The sequence below is a fragment of the Gobio gobio genome, assembly GCF_949357685.1.
Source record: "Gobio gobio genome assembly, chromosome: 23".
Classification (NCBI taxonomy): domain Eukaryota; kingdom Metazoa; phylum Chordata; class Actinopteri; order Cypriniformes; family Gobionidae; genus Gobio; species Gobio gobio.
This window is the reverse complement of record NC_137119.1, coordinates 17,588,818-17,610,780: the sequence shown is the minus strand read 5'-3', so window position 1 is coordinate 17,610,780 and position 21,963 is coordinate 17,588,818. Positions and strand designations below refer to the sequence as shown.

The following is a 21,963-nucleotide window of genomic DNA, read 5'->3' as shown; positions in this document are numbered from 1 at the left end:
AGGCACTTGAGTATAGCTTTCCTTCTACTTTGACCACTTTTGTGTTTTGCTTGTTTTTATCTGTTTGTTTCTCTGACCCATATTCACTATGTGCTTCCAAATCGCTACTATTACCACATACACCCATAAGTCAGGCTCAGCACATTCTAGGCGCCGTAATCCTAATAATCTGCGTATTGTACCTATTTCCTCTGCTACATTAATGTCCATTCCAATTGGTCTCTGGAACTGCCAGTCTGCTGTAAACAAAGCAGACTTTATTTCATCTATTTCCACTCATTCACATCTCAGTCTCATGGCTCTAAGTGAAACCTGGATCAAACCAGAAGACACTGTCACTCCTGCAGCTCTCTCAAATAATTTCACTTTTTCACACACCCCTCACCCGATTGGGAGGGGTGGAGGTACTAGTTTGCTCATCTCAAATGATTGGAAATTTGAGCCCATTCCATCTCTATCTGGCAACTGCTCATTTGAATCACACTCAATCACTATCACTCACCCTGTTAAAATCCATGTTGTAGTTATTTATCGCCCTCCAGGTCAACTGGGTAACTTCTTGGAGGAATTGGATATTTTACTCTCTCACTTCCCTGAGGATGGCACTCCTCTGGTACTGCTTGGTGACTTCAACATCCACCTTGATAAACCCCAGGCTGCTGACTTCACCACTCTTCTGACCTCAATTGACCTTAAGCGAGTATCTACTACAGCTACTCACAAATCAGGTTACCATCTGGACCTTATCTACACACGCTACTGCTCCACAGACAACACTTTAGTTACTCCACTGCACACCTCAGATCACTTTCTCATCACTCTTAACCTCCTACTGACTCCTGACACAACACGCACTCCTCCGCAGATCACCTTTCGGCGTAATCTACGCTCGCTCTCTCCCTCTCGTCTATCCACTTTGGTTTCATCCTCACTCCCTCCACCTGCTCAGCTCTCAGCACTAGACACTAACAGTGCTACTGACACTCTTTGCTCCACTCTAACATCTTGCTTAGACAACTTCTGTCCCGTTTCATCCAGGCCAGCCCGCACCACCCCCTCTGCCCCCTGGCTGTCTGATGTTCTCCGCGAACATCGCTCTGGACTCTGGGCGGCAGAGAGGAAGTCGTGCAAAACTAAAAATGCTACTGACCTAACCCTCGCTTCTTTCTCTACTAATGTCTCCACTACTAAAACTACATACTACCACTACAAAATCAACAACTGCTCTGACTCTCGTGCACTTTTCAACATTCAAAACATTCTCTTCGCTCCTTTGTCCTCCCCCAGGGTGTCATGGAGAGGTGAAGAGTCTAAGTCACATCATCTAGCCACTGGCGTTCCCCAGGGCTCCTCTTCTCCATCTACATGTCATCACTGGGATCTGTCAGTCAGAAACATGGCTTTTCCTATCACTGCTATGCCGACGACACTCAACTCTACTTCTCATTTCAACCAGATGATCCCACGGTTAGTGTGCATACCGCTGCCTGCCTAACAGACATTTCTGCCTGGATGAAGGAACATCACCTGCAACTCAACCTTGCAAAGACAGAACTGCTTGTGGTCTCAGCCAACCCAGCACTTCACCACAATCTCTCCATTCAGCTAGGATCATCAACCATAACTCCGTCCAGGACAGCCAGGAACCTTGGAGTTGTGATTGATGATCAGCTAAAATTCACTGACCACATAACTGCAACAACCCGGTCCTGCAGATTTGCATTATACAACATTAGGAAGATTAGACCCTTATCAGAGCATGCCACACAACTCCTGGTCCAAGCTCTTGTTCTCTCCAGACTGGACTACTGTAATGCTCTTCTAGCGGGCCTTCCGGCATGCACTATCAAACCCTTGCAACTGATCCAGAATGCAGCGGTGAGGGTGGTCTTTAATGAGCCGAAGAGAGCGCACGTCACGCCTCTCTTCATCAGTCTGCACTGGCTGCCAATAGCCGCTCGCATCAAATTCAAGGCACTGGTGCTCACCTTCAAAGCAACCACTGGCTCTGCACCAGTATACCTAAACTCGCTTGTTCAGACTTACACACCCTCCAGGAACTTACGTTCTGCCAGTGAACGACGCCTTGTGGTGCCATACCAGAGAGGCATGAAATCTCACAGACCTTTTCTTGGACCGCCCCCACTTGGTGGAATGACCTGCCTATCTCAATTCGTGCGGCCGAGTCTGTAGCAATTTTCAAAAAACATCTAAAGACACATCTCTTCCAGCAGCACCTGACCAATCAAGAATAGCACTTATCATTCTATTCATTTTCTGTCTGTCTAATTTGTTTAAAAAATAAATTTAAAAAAAATCTGTCCCGTGTTCTGTGCTAGATTAAAGGTCCCGTTTTTCGTGTTTTTTTTGAAGCTTTGATTGTGTTTACAGTGTGCAATATAACGTGTTCATGTTTCGCGTGTAAAAAAAACACAGTATTTTTCACACAATTTACTTATCTGTAAACCGCTGTTTTCCTCGTTCTATGAAGTCCCTCCTTCAGAAATACGTAACGAGTTCTGATTGTGCCAGCGGTTCCCGTGTTGTGATTCGACAGTAGCTTAGCGCACGTTGCCCAGAAAGGTCACGCCTCTTACCATAACGGAGATGCATGCACTCAATGATCTCTAAGTACAGCGTCCCTGGGAAAGCCAAACAAAGGTGATTTGACTCCAGGATGAAAATAACAGCGTCTGGACGACATGGCGACAAACACACTATACAAACGCAACACTTCCTCTTCTCCACTCCAACATAAGTGTCTGGGTTATTTTGTATGCACACACACATAACACACACAAAACACACACACATACACCACACACATACACCACACACATACACCACACACACACACACACACACACACACACACACTTTGATATGTGGTGTATGGTTACTCTCCAAAGGCATAATGGTTTTTCTAATGTACAAACTGTATAATCTATCCCCCTACACTAACCCTACCCCTAAACCTACCAATCACAGAACACTTTTGGGTTTTTTTTAATTTCAAAAAAACACAATTTGTTATGTTTTAGTATGAGGAAACAGATGTCGTCATGAACCATGTTTACATTGTAATACCCATGTCATTATACACATTTGTGTCCTCATAAACCATATACATGAACATACACACACTAACAGCAGGCCCTGACAGGAGGAGGACAGAGTAAATGTACACAGGAACTACAATTTCCACACTTTTATTAGCCCTGGGTCCAGTGGACCCGAACATCCTGTGTATAATATAACTGTGTAGGGGGGGTGTACAGTGTGTGGTAATTGAAAATGTGTTTTGATATATATTCCTCACAGAAAATGAGCCAAGGCCAAGGAGTCTCAGTTTGAAAAAATAATTAATCGTGTCATTTTTCTTTTGATAAAAAATTTAAACGGGTCCAACAGACCCGAACACCATACAAGGGTTAAGAATGTTTAAATATTTAGACTAGAAACAAGACACAAATGACTAAGAAGAGCATTTTTTCTAAATTTTTTCTACTATTTTTTATGTTTTTGAAAGTAGTCTCATGCTAAAAAAATGTATAATAAATAATTAAAATTAAGATACAATTTATACAAAATTAAATTAACTTTAAAGAAAGCAATTCACTTTCTACAAAACAAAAAAAATTCACTATCTACAAAACAAAACTCGATAAAACAAACTTTGATATTAAATTAAAAAATAACATTAGGCTATAATATTTAAACATCAATATGAAGAAAAATAAGTTTGACAGGTTCTATATTTATAGCATCTGAGCAGACATTTGTGAATAAAAGCTTTATTGCTGTGACACTAGGCTCTTTTACAATAAATTATAATACACATTATAATCTGACCAAAAAAGCCTTTATCTGACCGGGTTCTTCTGTGCTCTAAATCACATTATGAAATAAATGCTTTTCTCCAAAACACGTTGGCCACATGTGGTTGGTTTCAAGCTAAGATGTGCAGCCTCTCTCTCAAAGACATTCATTCAGATAGTCTCCTTAAAGTTCATGAGCGCGTGCACGGGTTGAAGCGCTATTTTTAGCACGAGTGTAATGTTTGTTAATAGATTTAACGTAAAAAAACATCATTAATCTTGACAAACTATATATCATTCTAAAGGTCTAAACCTCAATCATTGAGGACAGACCACTGTTTTTCAGTGAAAAGCTTATAACGGCTGTATTTTTGCATCAATGTAAGCAATACACATCAACGATTTTATAAATAAAAACAGAGCACATACCTTTTGTGTCCTAATTACGAGCCACACACGCATCCACTGCAAACAATTCCAGAATGAATGGAAAGGTGAGGGTCCACTGAATAACATCCCATAGAGCATTTTTAATCCAACGAAACGATAATGGTGTAATATTGATGGTTAATCCTTTGTTTACATCGCATTTCTGCGGAGCGGAGTATCATACTAGACTGTTATGCAATAAAATAATGCACCAAAAACAGTCTCCCGGTAGCATAAAGTGGCATGGGTTTAAAGCTTAGAATGTTACGAACATTCTACAACTAACCCCACTCAAAAACATGCAAAGATAGCCGCGATATAGTCAAAAATATCCAACCATTGCACTCGTTTTAGGTGATGTCATGATGTGCTCATCCAATGATATTGTCTGTTTATCTGGAGCCAATAAAAGCATTGAATCGTCATGACTGACAGAAAATGTAGCCAATGAGCACACGATTCCAACGAGACCTTGCATGTGTATATTTGTCACATGGGCGTGAATATTTATTCATCTGAATGTGCCAATGTGGCGCGCTCTCCCCACGAGATGCAGCGAGTCTGACACACCCCCATCTGACAGCTACAAGCTAACGGGCTAGTACAGACGGTCTCTTTGTAGTAACTGTTTGCTAATCTTACTAACTGGACGGAATGTATTATCCAATGGATCGTCAAAAGAAGTTTTTATTGTGCTGAAGATGTTTTATTTGAGCTCACTCGAAGCAGCTATGTGGAAAACATTGAGGAGAGTCAAGACAGCGATGACGGTGCTTGTTGACAGAGAAGTTGATCCAATAACACACCGGTGAGTTGCTATGTGTAGTTGTTTATGTATATTGAGAATGTGTGTGAGAATTGTATTTATTTTATTGTTTCTGTGTGCTAGAAAAAAATGCAATATACCAGTATGCATTATACATATGCTGATATTTTGCATTTTTCCTAGCACACATGGGGAAAAAGTATATATAATTTTTCCCCATGTGTGTGTAAATAAAACATATATATATATATATATAACCCATGTAATTGTTTATATTATATATATATATATATATATATATATATATATATATATATATATATATATATATATATATATATATATATATATATATATATATATATATATATATATATATATATATATTGAGACTGTATTTATTTTATGTTTTTCCTGTGTGCTAGAAAAATTACAATATACCAGTATAGATTATACATATACTGATATTTAGCATTTTTTCTAGCACACACAGAAAAAAAAAAAAATATATATATATATATATATAATATATAAAATGCATTTTTTTCTCCTGTGCTACAAAAAACAAATTTACGAAAAAAGAAAAGTTCTGGACGGCCGACCATCTGTGTGATTGTTGAATGCTCACTGTATCACCGGTAGGGTTGGGTACCGAAATCCGGTTCCAATATGGCACCGGTACTTATATAACCGGTATGTACCGGACCGAATCAGAACGCAGATTTCGGTTCCTCATTTCGGTGCCAAAATTAAAACGTGCTTTCTCGCTTTGGCTGAGCCAGAGACAGACGCTCAGCGCTGGTCACATCACAACTCATGACAACTATTCAGTGTTTTCAACGACATCATGTTTATTTCAGGTTTCAGACATTTAAATGTTCATAAGTAGGCTACTAGCAAAAAACACACACTGATGTCTATGAAAGCGGCAATGACAATCCTTTCAGACGGTTATAATTTGACTAACGTTACGTGTTTTATTCACATCAGATAAATGCACATTATATAGTAACTATATAGTTTACTCTATTCTTCTTCCAGTTCACTGGTCACTTACTTTCATGTATTTCGTGAGACGAGAATGAACTCAAGTGTTGTAAATCCGACAGATCCGATTCTGAGGCGCAAACTAACATGGCGCCGCACATTGCGCTTTATAGATCAACTAACACACATTCACTCACACATTTGAACATCAGATAGTTCGTGACACAGTTAAGAAGTTTGTGAATATTTTGAATAAAAAGAAAAAACGAAATAAACCCGATACAGCTTAGCTGTCAGCGCTATTGCGGCTGCTGTGTGTCATGTGAGAAACATGACGCGTCACCATGGAAACATTAAGGCGATGTGTTCTAAAATATTTAGCCAGAGAATATGATCATATTTCAAAATAAAGCTGAAGCTCGAAGCTGGTTTGTAGCAGAGCAAGAATACAGACGACCGCTGTTATTACTGTAACTGTTTAGAGTTATATTAGGCTTGTTGTAGTTGGGTGGCTTATGTTTTACTGTGAATTTGTAAATATGTCAATTATAATTTGTAAATAAGTAAATTGTGTTTTGTATTTATTTATATTCATACATTTAAGTATACATTAAACTTTTAATAAATGGTTCAATTTAAATAATAAATAACTAAATAAAAAGCCATTTAATGTCATCCACCTTGTTTGGTGGCCTTTAAAAAAAAAAAAAGTATCGGTTCAGGCACCGTTTAGGCACCGGAACTGTTTTAAAAGTATCGGTTTGGCACCGGAATCGAAAAAAACCCAAACGATACCCAACCCTAATCACCGGCCATTATATTGATTGTAGGACTGTGTGCGAATGTATGGGCCGCCGTCAATATGAATGCTCACTGTATAGCCGGCCGTTAGATTGATGCTTGGGCTGTGTGAGAATGTGTAGGTGTCCATCAATATGAATGCTGTCTAACCGACTGCCCATCAGTTTCATTGTTCATGGGATGGCCTGTAATTAGAGTGAATGATGACAGTGTGATTGTTGATTGAATGGGCAAACTATACAGAAATAGGACATGCAGTGCTAATTCTCTTTCCTTTCCTTGCCATTCTACAGGCATCAGGTTGAGTCTTCAGATGAGCTATGGCATCCAAGCACCAGCCAACCAGCAGAAAAGAGAAGAAAGCTTTCAGATTCTTCAAGATCTGCACTTGCTGTTGTAGACCTGAATCCGCCAGTAAAAGGCCAGTAAATGTTTTTTTTTTTACATTTGCAAATTGTGTGTGTTTTTATAGCTATATATTTATATTATATTGTTATTTATATTACTAGTTATATTTATAGTTATTATACTTATATTACTTGTTGTATTTTCAGTTGCAAAGAAGTTTAGCTCTTTTTAATTAATATTTCATTTTTATTATATTTTTATAAGTTCTGTTGTACAAATAAATCACTAATACAAAGTCTTATGGTTCTGCCTATTATTTTATAGTTGAAAAAGCATTCAAGCATCATATATGATGGCTAAAACAGCTTGCAGTACACTTCATAACATTAGGTTATCAAGTCTCCTGTAGGTTTCTTGGCACCTGGACATATTCTTAGAAAAAAGCATGCAGGAACCCCATTTTTCATGATATCTTCGTCAAATTTTAAATATAAACTGATGAGACTTGTGCCTTTCAATTCATTAACTTACTGGATTCCTCCAGGCTTATTTTCATATATTTTTACATCAAATAATAAAGTGTTCATTGTAGCACAAATCATCTTCAAGACACTTCAACTTCTATAACTGTTTGTCTTTCTAAGTTTTTTTCTACTTTAATGTTTGGGTAATAAACTCTAAAGTGTCTTCTTTTTATAGATGTCTAAATTGTGCATGTAGTGCAAATTGTTCAGCAACTGCAATTGTTTTAGTTGGGAGATGTCATTTCTGGGGATGTGCCTCAAGCAGGCGGAGGGAGAAATGGAACAGACATAGTCTTGGAAAAAAGCTTGCAGGAACCACATTTTTCATTATATCTTCCTCAAACTTGAACTATAAACTGATAAGTCGTGTGGCTTTCAATCCATAACTGAACTGGATTCCTCCAGGTCTATTTTCATATATTTTTACATGAAATAATACAACATTCTGTGTAGTGCAAATAATTTTTGAGGCATTTCAACTATTATAATTTTTTATCTGTTTGAGAATTATCAACTCTGATTGCTTTTTAGTAGAGTCCCAAGTGTCTTCTTTCCAAAGATACCTTAATTGTGCCTGTAGCACACTGTTCTCAGGAGCTATAATTGTTTTAATTCAGGTAGGTCGTTTTCAGCTGTGAGCCCCAAAGTGGGGGTGCAGTTTAACAGGTTAAGGGAAGTTTCTGTCAAACAAATTAATTGTATTAAAAGGGCAGCTATAAAAAAATTAAAAAAACTCACTGTTGAGCAGCAAACAGGAATTTGAAGCCATTGGTTTCTCTCCATGCAGCCTGCAGTTGTGCATAAAGTTGCATTTAAGCCACCCTTATCCAAAGTTCACAAAGAGAAACATTTACAGTGGGTGTAGAAATACATGAAGACTCATTTTAAAATATTTGTATTCACTGACGAATGCTGTGCTGCAATGGATAGTCCAGATGGATGGATTTCTGGATGGTTGATGAATGGCCACCCCATTCCAACAAGACTGTGACGTCAGCAAGGAGCTAGCGGGTGATGTTTTGTGCTGGAATATTGGCAAGTGAGATTGAAGGTTCCTTTAGTCTCACTGAGGGTGCCAAAATGACTTCTATAAGATACACTATATTGCCAAAAGTTTTGGGACACCTGCCTTTACATGCACATTAACTTTAATGACATCCCATTCTTAATCTGTAGGATTTAATATGGAGTTAGCCCACCCTTTACAGCTATAACAGCTTCAACTCTTCTGGGAAGGCTTTCCACAAGGTTTAGGAGTGTGTTCATGGGAATTTTTGACCATTCTTCTAGAAGAGCATTTGTGAGGTCAGGCACTGATGTAGGACTGGCTCGCAGTCTCCACTCTAATTCATCCCAAAGGTGTTCTATCGGGTTGAGGTCAGGACTATGTGCAGGCCAGTCAAGTTCCTCCACACCAAACTCACTCATCCATGTCTTTCTAGACCTTGCTTTGTGCACTGGTGCGCAGTCATGTTGGAACAGGAAGGGGCCATCCCCAAACTGTTCCCACAAAGTTGGGAGCATGAAATTGTCCAAAATGTCTTGGTATGGTGAAGCATTAAAGCAGCACTAGGTAACTTTTCAACCTTCATTATATATTTTCAAGACTCTTGTGATTATACATCGACTTACAATAGATTGAATGACACGTCTGCCATAGCCTGACGGGGTCTGTATCGTTTTTAATCATACTTTTAAACTTCAGATTTCGGGTAGTAACCCGAGAATAAATAGAACTACAAAATTCGACTGCTTTACGGCATATACGTCACTTTCACCACCACCCCCACTTCCTTAAATTCGGACGTGCAACTAAACAACTATCTTTTGTTTGCCGGATGTTATAGTCATGGCCGAAGCAGCACAGAAAAATAAGAAAGCAAAGGTTTTGTAGGAGGAAAGCAAAAAGAGGAAACGAGAAAGTGATCGGATAAAAGGCAGGACCAGGATCAACATTGGGCCAGCGTTTGATCGTTGGCGTGAGCTGAAGGAGGAGGGGTTACATTCTTGCAAGTAAATACATAAGACGTACAAAATCTTTTAGGATACCTAACATGTCGGTGATATTTGTTTATTTGTCTTGCCTCAAGCTATAATGCAAATCGATTATTAAAATTTGCAGATTCATCTATGGTAGCTTGATATTATAATATTGACGATATATGGTTATTACCTACCACTCAAACATTGAATTGAAGTATCATATAGATTCCGTAAAACGGTAACCAATAGACTAGGCTACTATAATGACGCTGGCTTGTAAATGTGAGCATCGCGATCATTTGGCGTTTGAAAAAAATAAAACCCATGAAATGATATTCATATGACATGCTGAAACATAGTGTTGGGTCCGAGTCCACCTTTGTCGAGTTCGAGTCAAGTCCAAGTCTTAAACAATCAAGTCCGAGTCCAAGTCCGAGTCCAAAAGGGGCCGAGTTGGACTCAAGTCCGAGTTCTTATCGGCCGAGTCCGAGTCGAGTCCGCCCGAGTCCAGAGTGTAATTAAATTGAAAAGAGATTAGAAATTGCTATTGTAATTTTTTATCTTCTATTAATATTTTAACCTTTCAACCCATTAAACCAATGGCAATATAAAATTTAACAAAAAATACCACTATTACATCTAGCCATTGCCATTTAACATTTTTATTTTGTCAACAGATCAACTAGTTTCCAATCACAATGGTTTCAAACAATAGAATGGACATAGATATATGTAGAACTTTTATTATTACAAGTGCAAGAAAAACACAAATTAACCTGTTTTATTGTATTTCAATTATTTAATGGCTCTGGTATCACCAAATGCTAATGTTTAGGGGTGGGCGATACTAAAATCTTATTTCACGATAATGATATATTTTCTCAAGTATGATTATTCAAGTAAGAATAAATACTATAGAAATTGAATAAAACAATTAAATGTAAAATAAAACAAACTTCATTGTATTACATTTACAGTGATTCTTATTAAATTTACTAAAGTTAGTCAGGAGTGAGTGAGTGATTTTCTCTTTGTCTTTTGTTGTTTTATTAACATTAAAGGGATAGTTATCGATTACTCAAGCTCAAGTTGTTTTACACCTGAATAAAGTTCTTTCTTCTGTTGGGCATAAAATATATTTTGGAGAATGTCGGAAACCAACCAGTTGGTCCCATTGTAGGAAATAATAATATGGATGTCAATGGCTACCATTCAACTGTTTGTGTTCAACAGAAGAAATTAATACAGGTTTGGAACAAAATTAGAGTGAGTAAATAATTACATAATTTTAGAGGTGAACTGTCCCTTTAAGGACAAGCGGCAGCATGTTAAAACAGTGCATGAGCACACGAATGAAACATTTAACCAGCAAGGCTTTAAAACGCATGCAAATCGTGATTGTGAATAACTATAGTGTTCCCTGAGTATAACTCTCTGACACCAGCATTGCAAGCGTGGCTAAACACCCCCTAATTTTAGTGCATATGATTGGATATTTGCTTATATATCAGCGCGTAGACTCACAGGCACACTCAAACAGAGCCAAAATAAACTGAGAGAAATATTTCAAACGGAGAAAAATAAAAAATGATTAATTAAATGTAAAAACGAAAAAAAAAAAAACAACGCAATTCCCAACCGTGAATACCGAACGGTTCAATATAATATTAAGAATTGCATAGTATGCACACAAGAATCCGATATATATCGTCATATCACCCAGCCCTAAGTTATTTGGATTTAAGTTGGTATTAAAAGTTATAATAAGCAACTTACATTTCTCTAGGTTTTCTTTGAACATGTCGGTAGAAAGTCGTGCCAGACACAATCAGTTGATTTGCAATCCGCAGAGTGCTTCTTTTTACTGGATTTCTTGCAAATAAATTCTTTATGATTTTCAAAAGCAAAACAAATTATTGCTGACTTTGAAGACATTGTCCTAGCCACGCATTGCGATCCGTGTGATGTGTGTATTGTCTGCAAGCATTAGATGATGCTACTGCTGCCTGCCGGTGTGGTGCAGTAAAATCACAGGCGGGGAGGCGTTCATTAATTTCTTATCTTAGTTTTATGCCGGTTTTGTTGTTACACATGACGCGGACTCGACTGCACTCGGGATATTTTCCGAGTCCAAAATGTCCAAGTCCGTGTCAAGTCCGAGTACATATTCACCCGAGTGCGTGACAAGTCCGAGTTCATTCAAAATTGGACTCGAGTCCGAGTCCAAGTACCCCAACTCTACTGAAACATATGCCACTGTACCTGGGATGAAGACATTTCACACGCGACGCAAGCAGAACACCTGCATGTGAACTCCTCCTGCAGTGTTCAGGGCTATCATGGTTGTCATGTCAACAAATGCACGTGTGCAGCATCCCCTGACAGAGTTTACGACAGTAGTAGAGGACAATACTGTTTCCCAACTGTAGGGGGACCCCGAGAGCAAAACCTACCTAGTGCTGCTTTAAGAGTTCCTTTCACTGGAACTAAGGGGCCAAGCCCAACTCCTGAAAAACAACCCCACACCATAATCCCCCCTCTACCAAATTGTACACTTGGCACTAGACATGTGCCGGTAAATGGTAATACGATATATCACAATAATGAACATGCACGATATTGTTACCATGGGCACTTCAAAATACAGTGAATAATTATTTATTATGAATTATTTAGATTTCTTAGAATGCATTTTAAGAATACTTTACCCATCAACCATTTAAAATGAACAACACGTTAAAGAGGAACGCACACATGGCGGAACAGGTGTAGGAGAAGCGCATTCACTTTCTGACAGCAGAGGGCACTGACGGAACAGCAGAAATGCAGCCGTTTCCCCGGTAATCCCCATAAACAAAACAGTTTTCTGTATTCGCTACCGTGCTCATCACATAACCAAATACTTAATACTTAAAGACTTAAGGCTATTCATTTTCAAACTTAAACATTTAATATTTTAATCTGGACTACATGCCCTAGATATTGTTTGAATATTTTCTGATTCTTTGTTGTTCAGTCACACACTTTACCATAAGGTTCCATTATTTAACATTAGTTCATTAATTATCAAACTGACAATGAGAAATACTTCTAAAACATTTATTAATCTTAGTTAAATGTAAAATTTCAGCATTTAATAACACATTAAAATCAAAAGTTTTAACTGTATTTTTTAATGGACCTGAGCTAACACCAACTAACAGTTGCTTTTTTAAACCAACATTATCAAAGAAGAATAACTTCTGTAAAAATTTAGATATTCATTCTTTGTTAATGCATTAACTGGTGATACATTATTGTAAAGTGTTACCTACTGTTCTTTATAATTCTTTTGCACTTTAATAGGTTTTAAATATTTATTTACTTAATAAATTTTTGTGTATTGCTTTATTGTATTTAAATGTTCGGTTCTTTTGTTATAAGAAAGTTATTAAACCTGTTATATAGTATGACAACACTTTTTTTGCAACTTATTTTAATATCGTGATAATACCGTATACCGGAATAAAAGCTTCAGCAATTAAATCGCAACATGAAAATTTGATACACGGCACATGCCTACTTGGCACAATGGTTCAGGCAAGTACAGCTCTCCTGGCAACCGCCAAACCCAGTCAGAAGCAGTCGGCATGCCTACTTGCTTGATTTTATACACCTGTGGCCATGGAAGTGATTGGAAAACATGAATTCAATGATTTGGAGGGGAGTCCCAATACTTTTGGCAATATAGTGTATGTGGAGTTCACAATCATTTTATGCTATGGTATAAAAATAAGTATTGTGCCTTCTGATATAAAACGATGTTCATGCAGGACACTTTCCCATGCTTCAAAAAAAACACGACAGCAATAAATCTGTTTGATAATGTATTTCTACACTCACTGTAAACGTTTCTCTTTGTGAGCTTTGGTTAGAGGTGGCTGAAATTCAACTTTATGCACAACTGTCAGCCTGCACGGAGAGGCTCTTGAGACTCCAGAGAGACCAGCAGCTTCAAATACCTGTTTTCTGCTCAACAGTGGATTTTTTTTTTATTAAATTCATTTGTTTGACAGAAACTGCCCTTAATTCTGACCGGGTCTTTCTGTGCTCTAAATTACACAAAAATCTTTTGACAGTTCAACAATCTCTAATCAGTTCTCAAAAAATATTAGTTGTTTTTATGCCTTTTGCAAGACACTACACCATTAAACCATGCTTGTAATCTTCAAAAATATCTTTCTTCTGTTTAGGAAAAAACTTTAAAATTCTAGCTATAAAATATCTAGCTTCCACCAGACCGCTTTTCGTATTCAACTTACGAAGAAAGTGTAACACCTCTTGCAGTTCAAAATGTTTACGCTACGACCAATGTCATATTTCACGCCAGTTACGCTTTTTTCGTAAGTTAAACAAGGAAGGTGGTCTGGCGGAAGCTAGATGTTTTACTTAAAATGTTTTACATAAAGTTTTAAATATTGATATTTTTCTTACAAAAACCCAACAATTTGCTTCAGAAGGCCTTTATTAACCCCCTGGAGCCATGTGGAGTATGTTTATAATGGATGGATGCATTTTTTTTGAGCTTCAAACTCGTTGGCCCTGTTCACTGTCATTATAAAGCATGGAAGCATCAGGATATTTATTAATATAACTCAGATTGTGTTCATCAGAAAGAAGAAAGTCATATACACCTAGGATGGCTTGAGGGTGAGTAAATCATGGGATCATTTTCATTTTAAATTGAACTAATCCTTTAATAATGTGGAACAACCTCTTCTTTTCCATTTTTCCATTTACTTAAGAAGACCTGGCAAACTACTTGAACCTGTCTGAGATTGACAACAGTAATATAAAAAGATACAGTATGAGAAAAAACAAACAAACACTTCGAAAAACTAAAATCTGAATGTTTATTATACTAAAATCCTACTGATATGTCACGTGCATACTAATTTGGAACACAGTGTATATATACACTCCATACACACAGGAGTTATCAGAATGGACTTTTAGTTGTTGGCATGTGTGTTTGCTTGCCTTGTTTATTTTGTATTTGTCACAAGTAAATGGTGTCACATTTATAGTTTGCATAATAATAAAGTTTAAAAAAAAATTACAGTTGGTCAGATGAACCAGAAACCAGCTTAATTATACTAAGCTTCTTTAAAACTGATCAGTCAGTTAGTACATTTTGAAAATAAGTTGTTTCACACTTACCTGTCATACAGAAGCAGGATCGTACGTCTCCTCTCAGTAAGGGCTCCAGCCAGAGTCTCTTCTGTTCCTCAGTGCCAAACAGGTGCAGGACTTCCATATTCCCAGTGTCTGTTAGAAATGTACTGTATCAGTACTAACATAAGTCACTCACAATTTACACTAATGTTCTAAAGTTTAAGGTCAGTAAGATTGTTTTTAAGAAATTAGTATGTTTATTCAGCAAGGATGCATTCAATTGATCAAGTGAAATAATATAAATGTTGTTATAAAGAATGCTGTAGGAGCCATATCTGGAATTTTGTGCATCAGAAAAGAAAAGGAAAAAGATGCATGTTTAATTTATTTATTATATATTTTTTATGTTTAATACCTGGACTAACCTGTCCAGTTCATGGATGAACTGGACGTTGTTTCAAACTTGAAATTGATTGTATCCAAACTCCCATACAAGCTCCGAGAAAGGTGGCGGACAGTAACTTTTGAGTCATTCCAAAGAACGAACACTCGTATTAGATTTAGAAATCTTGTAGAATTTCTGGAAACTCAGTCTGAGATTTTACTTCATCCAGTCTTCGGAGATATCAAAGATCCTACTCCTGTTAAAGGTACAGTTGTAAAACACAGAACCACCAGCTTGAGGATCCCTAAGAGGGGCAGCAGCTTTGTTACGACAGTGACACGAGCTGATGAGCAGACCAGCAGAGAGGCATCTAAAGTGCAGCAGCAAGCAGGCACCAATCATGTTGCTGTTTTGACCTCATGTAGTTTTTGCCAAGGTGACCACGCATTAACTGACTGCAAAACATTAAAATCAGAATCCCAAGACAAAAAGGTTGTATATCTCAAAAGGAAAGGTCACTGTTTTGGATGCTTAAAAAAGGGTCACATGAGCAAAGATTGCAATAAGAAAATGGTTTGTCAGATATGTCAACGAAAACATCCTACACTGCTCCACATTGACAATGGAAATTCAAAGAAGAAGCAGATTTGGCCAAACCCAAACTTCACAGAACCAAAAGGAACGCCAGTCAATAGTGCACTAGTATCAGCTGATCGTGCAACAGGGGCCAGTAGGGAATGTGCACTAGCAATCGTGCCAGTCCAAATTAAAGTTGATTAAGTGATCCAGGCAGTTCGGCGACGTTCTGCACTGAGAATCTCATGAATCAGCGGAATGCCAAAGGACGCAGAACTGAAATTCTTCTGAAAACAATGGGGCAAGAGAGACCTGTTAAGAGTTATGAGCTCACAGGACTAGAAGTAGGTAGCATCAATGGAGGTGTATACATAGATCTGCCTAAAGTATACACTCAACCCAAGATCCCTGTGTCAAAAGATAACCTTCTCACTCACCATGATCTTGAAAAATGGCCTTATTTGAAAGAAATCGAACTAAAAAGAATCAACGCTGATATTGAAATCTTGATTGGAATTAATGTTCCAAAAGCTATGGAACCGTGGAAAATAGTGAACAGTCAAGGAAATGGACCATATGCGGTCAAGACTTTGCTAGGGTGGGTGGTTAATGGCCCACTTAATTCTTGTCCCTCTATGGATAAAACTGGATTAATGTCAGTGATGGCCAATCGCATCTCTATGGAGAATATTCAAGATCTGCTTATCAGGCAATATAATCATGACTTTCCTGAAAAGGATTATGAGGACAAAAGAGATATGTCAGCTGAAGACAAAATATTCATGAACATAGCAACGACTTAATTGAAACTCAAAAATGGGCATTACCACTTACCTCTTCCGTTTCGTGATAAAGATGCAACCTTGCCTAACAACTATGAGGTGACAGCACAACGTACACTTAACCTTGCAAAGAGATTCAAGAAGGATCCTGCTTATGCAAATGAGTATAGTGTGTTCATGGAGGATGTGCTGAGGAAAGGATATGCAGAAAAGCAGAGGTGGACAGTAACGAATACATTTACTTGAGTACTGTACTTAAGTGCACTTTTTGAGAATCTGTACTTTACTGAAGTATTATTTTTTAGGGAAACTTTTACTTTAACTTCACTACATTTGAAAGACACATATCGTACTTTTTACTCCACTACATTTCTATCAAGGTCCTCGAAGTCGCAAATCGTTTCTGTAGCAGCTTTGCAAGTCAGTGGATGATTTTTTCTTCTTTTTTTAAAAGTGTTTTTTTGTGTGTGCAAAATATAAATGTCTGGGAGAAAGAGAAGCATAGACATATGGATGAATCTGAGAAAGCATGATGAAAGAGCTCAGTTCAGTCTTTTTTGTGCCTCTGAGATGCCAGAGCACGAGTACTGAATAGAGCTTTCTTTTGTGTTTTTTTCGCACTTAAACAGACCAATACACACAAAATGTCAATTTTCATTTTTCATTCATGTAAACAAAGTTGATTATGTCTTAAGTGAACGTAAACAGTTGGGGGAATATCGGATGTGTATCAGTGTGTAGGATTTGTGCATTCTGCCTTAAAGGGACAGCAGCTTTGTAAAAAGCTTTGTAACTTTTAAGTATTTAAATTAGTTCAAGGTGGTCGTATGCTAGCATGTCGGATGGAGCATCACTGACTGGCTTAAACCACCATGGCATAGTGTGCATTTATACAACAATGCAACAATAATAAAATAATGCATTGACATAAAAAAGGAAATTTACTTTTGATACTTAAGTACTTTTAAAAGCAAGTACTTCTGTACTTTTACTTAAGTAAAAATTTTTTTTAACAACTTTCACTTGTAACAGAGTAATATTTGACTAGTAGTACTTTTACTTTCACTCAAGTAATGGAGTTGTGTACTTTGTCCACCTCTGCAGAAAAGGTGCCACAAGAACAACTCCAGAGGAATGATGGTCATGTATGGTATATACCGCATCATGGGGTGTACCACAAGAAGAAGGGAAAACTTCGAGTTGTTTTTGATTGTTCATCTTCATTCAAGAGCAAAGCTCTTAACTCCGAACTTCTCCAAGGCCCTGACCTGACTAACCCCCTTCTTGGTGTTTTGCTTAGATTCAGAAAGGAAAGAATTTCAATAATGGCAGACATCGAAGCAATGTATTATCAGGTACGAGTTCAAGATCATCATCGTGACTTTCTTCGATTCCTGTGGTGGCCACAAGGGGATGTTAACCAGCCACTTGAAATCTACAGGATGAATGTTCATCTTTTTGGTGCTGTATCATCTCCAAGCATTGCCAACTTTGCCTTAAAGCAAACAGGAATTGATAATTCTGAACGATACAGCTCACAAGTCATTGATACAATTAATCATAGTTTTTACATCGATGATTGTCTCAAATCTGTGGCTTCCGTGGAAAAAGCTATCAAGCTCATTAAAGACCTCAGGGAAGAATGCACCCTAGGAGGATTTACTTTGAGTAAATGGGTGAGCAACAGCTTTGAAGTCCTCGAGACCATTCCAGAAATTTACAGAGCCCCTCTTGTGAAACAGCTGGACATGGACAGAGAAAAACCTCCTCTTGAGAGGGCACTCGGAATCCAGTGGAATATCCAAAAGGATGTCTTTACCTTCCGAGTAGCCGTTATAAACAGAGCTCCCACAAGACGAACAATCCTTTCTGTGGTCAATTCCATCTATGACCCACTAGGTTTCCTATCCCCGTTTGTTCTTAAAGCTAAGCAAATCCTGCAAAGGCTCTGCCATGAGAAGTATGGGTGGGATGAAATTATCTCAAATGAAATGATGAGACCATGGCAAAGATGGCTTGCAGAGTTAGACCAGCTAAGCAGATTTGAAGTGGACAGGTGCATGAAGCCTGAAAGTTTTGGTGTTGTAAAGACTGCCGAATTACACCACTTTTGTGATGCGAGCGAGCTGGGATATGGGACGGTAAGTTACTTCAAACTTACCAACAGTATCAAACATGTTCACGTCACCTTTGTACTGGGAAAAGCCAGAGTAGTCCCACTGAAACGGATGACCGTTCCTAGACTTGAGCTTGCAGCCGCAACCCTGGCTGTAAAGGTGGATAGAATGTTGCAAAAAGGAACTTCATATGGAACTGGAAGATTCTACTTTTTGGACAGACAGTACTGTAGTACTGAAGGACATCCATAACCAAACAAAACGATTTCATACTTATGTTGCCAACAGAATTGCAGTGATATATAACCTCTCGCAAGTACATCAGTGGAGGCACGTATGTTCTGGAGACAACCCGGCAGATGACAGCTCACATGGTCTACAGATTGAATCCATCCTGAATTCCACCAGATGGCTGAACGGTCCTCACTTCCTGTCAAAGGAGAAATCCGAATGGCCTGAGGTACCAGAAGGTCTCAGTTACATCTCACCAAACGATACAGAGGTAAGAAGGGAGATCTCTGTGAACTGTTTGAACCTGCAGAACAACGCAACTACCAGAATAATTGAGTAGAAGGTTGGACACTCAGGAAGAAATCACATGCTCTCAAGATTGGGTCAGAGGTTCTGGTTACCATCTGCCAATTCCTCTGCGAGAAAGATAATAAAGTATTTTGTCTTTTGCAGACGAATGCAGGCTAAAAGTGGAGAACAAAAAATAGCTGACCTACCAGAGGAACGTGTCGCTCCTGATCTACCACCTTTCTCACATGTAGGTATTGACTACTTTGGACCCATAGAAGTCAGAAGAGGTCGCTCTCAAGACAAGTGAAGAGATGGGGAGTGATATTCACTTGCCTGGCGAGCCGCGCCATTCATCTGGAAGTAGCAAGAGCACTTGATACAAACTCTTGTATCAATGCTATTTGACGGTTTTTGTGTTGCAGAGGACCAATACTGACCATCAGGACTGATCGTGGCACCAATTTTGTGTGCGCACAGAAGGAATTAGAGGCCACCTTGAACCAAATAGACCATCAAAAAATTCAAGATGCATTGCTGGGCGATCATGTCAGGTGGATATTTAATCCACCATTTGCAGCCCACTTCGGAGGAGTGTGGGAGAGGTTAATCAAGCTAGTAAAAAAAATACTGCTTTCTGTCCTAAAACAACAGACATTGGACGATGATATGTTACAAACAGCTCTGTGTGAAGTCGAATGTATTCTCAATGACCGGCCCATCACAACTGTATCAGGTGACACAAATGATCTCGAACCTCTAACACCAAATCACCTTCTGCAGTTGAAATCCAAACCCCTCTTACCACCTGGACTCTTCGATAAGGATGACTTGTATGCTAGAAAGCGATGGAAACAGGTGCAATACCTTGCAGACCTTTTCTGGCAACGATGGACCACTGAATATCTGTCATTGATGCAGCAATGACAAAAGTGGGTCAATACCAAGAGAAACTTCAAGGTAAATAACATCGTAGTCATAGTAGACCATACAGCACCAAGGAACTCATGGCCCTTAGGTCGTGTGATGAAGACCCTGCCAGGGTCCAAAGGTCTTGTCCGCAGTGTCTTGGTGAAGACTAAAACTGCTGTTCTACAAAGACCTATCACCAAACTCTGCCTGCTTCTGGAAGCTGAAGAATCAGCTTAAGAGGCTGACAATGCAATGTCAGCATACTATAGTCAAGTTTGATACGCACGCTTTCACATAAACTGACAAACCTGTACATACTATTGCGTGCTCACACACCACTACATATCTTTACATACATGGACTTTTCAATTTCGCACCACATATACACTCAAAATTCTGCACATACATGGACTTCTCACCTTTCGCACCACATTAACACCCATTGGACTTCTCATCTCCTTCCCTATGGATTGTGCATCATATACATAGACTCTGATTCTTTGGGATTGTATAAAAAAAAAAAAGGAAGTAAGAAATGAAAATGTGTTGACATTGATAAATGGAATGCAATATAATTGTTTTGGTTTGGTATATTGAAAATATGGCAAGACTATATTAGTTATGTGTGTTTTGGCTCCGTTAAAATACTGTTTGGTAATTGTTCTGCTTTGGGCATTAACAATTAGGGGCCAGGATGTAGGAGCCATATCTGGAATTTTGTGCACTATCAGAAAAGAAAAGGAAAAAGATTCATGTTTAATTTATTTATTATATATTTTGTATGTTTAATACCTGGACTAACCTGTCTACGTGATTTGACTTGCTCCTCCCTCTTGACGCGTCACTACGGCGCGAAAGTGCAGGTCTTAATAGTAATCTAGAATTGTTTGGTAGACAGGTTAGAGTGTGGAGAGCAACAGTTTCTTCAATCGCATGTTTGTTCACACGAATATTGAGTTTTCTTGGAAAGTTTAATTTTGTATTTTTGTTGGAAAGTAAACCGGAGATTGTAATCAATAAACCGCGGCTTTTGTTGTTATGACTGCATCTCCGTGAGTGCTTTATGGACGTGCGTATCAGGAGAGACTCCTGCACTAACCTCAGAGGGCTAAAGAAGTTTACCATTCATTGAAAAGAAGACCATGTGTTCTTCTTTAGAAGTGATTTTATTTAATTTTAAGATAAAGACATGTTATATGTGACAGACAGTGGGTCTCTGTCTGTTTTGCACGTTCAAACTTTAATATCATTCATATTAATAGCAGAGGTGGAAACTAACGAATTACATTTACTCCCGCTACTGTAATTTAGTAGTTTTTCTGTGTACTTCTACTTTAAGTAGTTTAAAAAATCTGTAAATTTACTTTTACTTAAAGGTCCCATGGTATGAAATTTTCATTTTATGAGGTATTTCAACATTAATATGAGTTCCCCTAGCCTGAATATTGTCCCCAAGTGGATAGAAATGTTGATCGGTGTAAAACCGAGTTCTGGCTGTCTTTCTCTGTCTTTGAGAAAATGACAGGCCAGACGAACCAATCCTGAAGTCTCCTGGTTTGACGTCCAAGCAGGAACGGTTACCTCCCTTTCCTCCGCCCAGAGAATCTGGCACGCCCATGCAAACGCTATATTTGTGGCTTGTGAATGAGTGAACGCTGGCAGTTTCTCAGTGTTTGGATGTACAAATGAAAACAGAAGTCTTTTTTCAGTTCCTTCTGATCTGTGATCAGTGATTTCTTATGTGTAGCTAATTATTTATTATTCGTGCACACACTGCGGCTTCTCTCTCTCCCGACAGAACGGTGTTTTCGTGTTTTCTATCTTGTGAGTCAGTGTTTTTGTACGTCCTCGTCGCGTCTATC

The 21,963-nt window shown here is 38.3% G+C and overlaps 1 protein-coding gene across 3 annotated transcripts in view; it reads right to left on the bottom strand.

Moving 5' to 3' along the window:
* The window catches only part of acad11 (acyl-CoA dehydrogenase family, member 11), a 128,261-nt gene that overhangs the window by 70,183 nt on the left and 36,115 nt on the right, over positions 1-21,963 (bottom strand). For all 3 annotated transcript variants that reach the window (XM_079806171.1, XM_079806172.1, XM_079806173.1), the window contains one exon: positions 14,856-14,963. In XM_079806171.1, coding sequence (XP_079662297.1) covers positions 14,856-14,963 — 108 coding nt within the window. The remainder of the gene's footprint in view (positions 1-14,855; positions 14,964-21,963) is intronic.